The 1,508-nt window shown below is 52.8% G+C and overlaps 1 protein-coding gene across 1 annotated transcript; it reads right to left on the bottom strand.

Moving 5' to 3' along the window:
* Nucleotides 1–800: 800 nt before the first annotated feature.
* LOC120107328 lies at nt 801–1,299 on the bottom strand (the record flags this gene model as incomplete). The annotated part of the gene is made up of 1 exon (XM_039120563.1): nt 801–1,299. A coding segment is annotated over exon 1 (499 nt), but the record flags the coding sequence as incomplete, so codon positions are not given.
* Nucleotides 1,300–1,508: the final 209 nt, after the last annotated feature.

A 1,508-nucleotide genomic window follows, 5' to 3' on the forward strand; every position in this document is an offset into this window, starting at 1 on the left:
CGGCCTGTAAGTCCGGCCCGACCTGGGGCTTGTGGGTTTTTTTTTCTCCCTCTCCTGTGCCGACCTCCTTCCCTCTGTTTCACTGTTGACACAGAGGGGGAGAGCACCCCACAGAGGGGTTTCTTTACTTCTATTAAACCCTAACCCTAAAACCCCTTACCTTGGTCAGTTGCAGTCGGGCAGTGCTTCCTCCCTAGTAGTCCCTCCTTTTTCAGAGCTCCAGGGCTCCTTTGCCTTCGGCTCCAAGGCTTCGGCTCTCTCTCTCGTTCAGTGTTCTACGGGGTCTGTGACTTGGGGTTGCTGGCAGAGGCTTAAATAGTTTTGTTTAAGGGATGAGACCTCCTCTGAGAGGTCCCATCCTCTCCTTTCCTCCTTGCTCCACGACTGTCAGCCGCCCCCCCCGGTCTCAGGTGCGCCGGAATCGGCTGCCAGCAGGGGGGTTGAGGTGGCGGCTCCAGGTTCTGCATGGTTGGGGGTCCCTCTGTGAGGTCCCATCCCCCTACCCTCTTAGCTCCGGGAGCTTCCAGCTGCCCCCCTTGCTCTGCCGTTGCATCTGGCCTTGCCACGTGGGGCGTGAGGTGGCCCTCCCCTATCGGCCAGTTGTGGCCTTGTCCCTTCGTTTCTTAGCATGAGGTGGCAACCTCTTCCCGGTTGCCACTCTAATAGTACTGCCCACAGTAAAACAAAACTGGGCCCAAACCCCTAACTGGGTCTTTTTCTTATTGGGCCTAGTAGGTTGTGGGCCCGGACATTACATCCTACCCCCTTAAAATAAATTTCGTCCGCGAAATTATACATACCTCTATCTTCGAAGAGTTGGGGGTAATTTTGACGCATCTCTTCTTCAAGTTTCCAGGTGGCTTCCCGTTCAGTGTGGTTGGCCCACTGAATTTTGACATAAGGGATGGTGCGCCTCCGAAGAATTTGCTCCTTCTTATCGACGATGCGCAGAGGAGCTTCCTCATAGGTCAGGTCTTCATTTACCTGCAAAGGTTCATACTGTAATATATGGCTGGGAACTGAGATGTACCTACGTAGGAGGGAGACGTGAAAGACATCGTGTACTCCTGATAACTCCGGAGATAGGGCCAGCTTGTAGGCGACCCTGCCCACTTTCGCAAGAACCTCGAATGGGCCGATGTAGCGGGGACTCAGCTTACCATGCCGCCCAAATCGAGTAATACCCCTCGACGGAGAAATTTTTAGGAAGACAAAGTTCCCCTCCAAAAATTCCAATTGCCTCCTGCCCTTGTCAGCCCATCGTTTCTGTCTGTCCTGAGCGGCCTGTAGTCTTCGCATTATCAGAAGTACCTTATCTCTAGTACTCTGAACCAATTCAGGACCTAGTAATTTTCGCTCTCCAACCTCATCCCAATGCAGAGGAGATCGTCATTTTCTTCCGTATAGAGATTCATACGGTGCCATTTGGATGCCGGAATGGTAACTGTTGTTATAGGCAAATTCTACCAGTGGTATGTGGTCGTCCCAACCTCCACCTAGGTCCATGG

The sequence above is a fragment of the Phoenix dactylifera genome, unplaced genomic scaffold (assembly GCF_009389715.1).
Source record: "Phoenix dactylifera cultivar Barhee BC4 unplaced genomic scaffold, palm_55x_up_171113_PBpolish2nd_filt_p 000826F, whole genome shotgun sequence".
NCBI classification, from domain to species: Eukaryota; Viridiplantae; Streptophyta; class Magnoliopsida; order Arecales; family Arecaceae; genus Phoenix; species Phoenix dactylifera.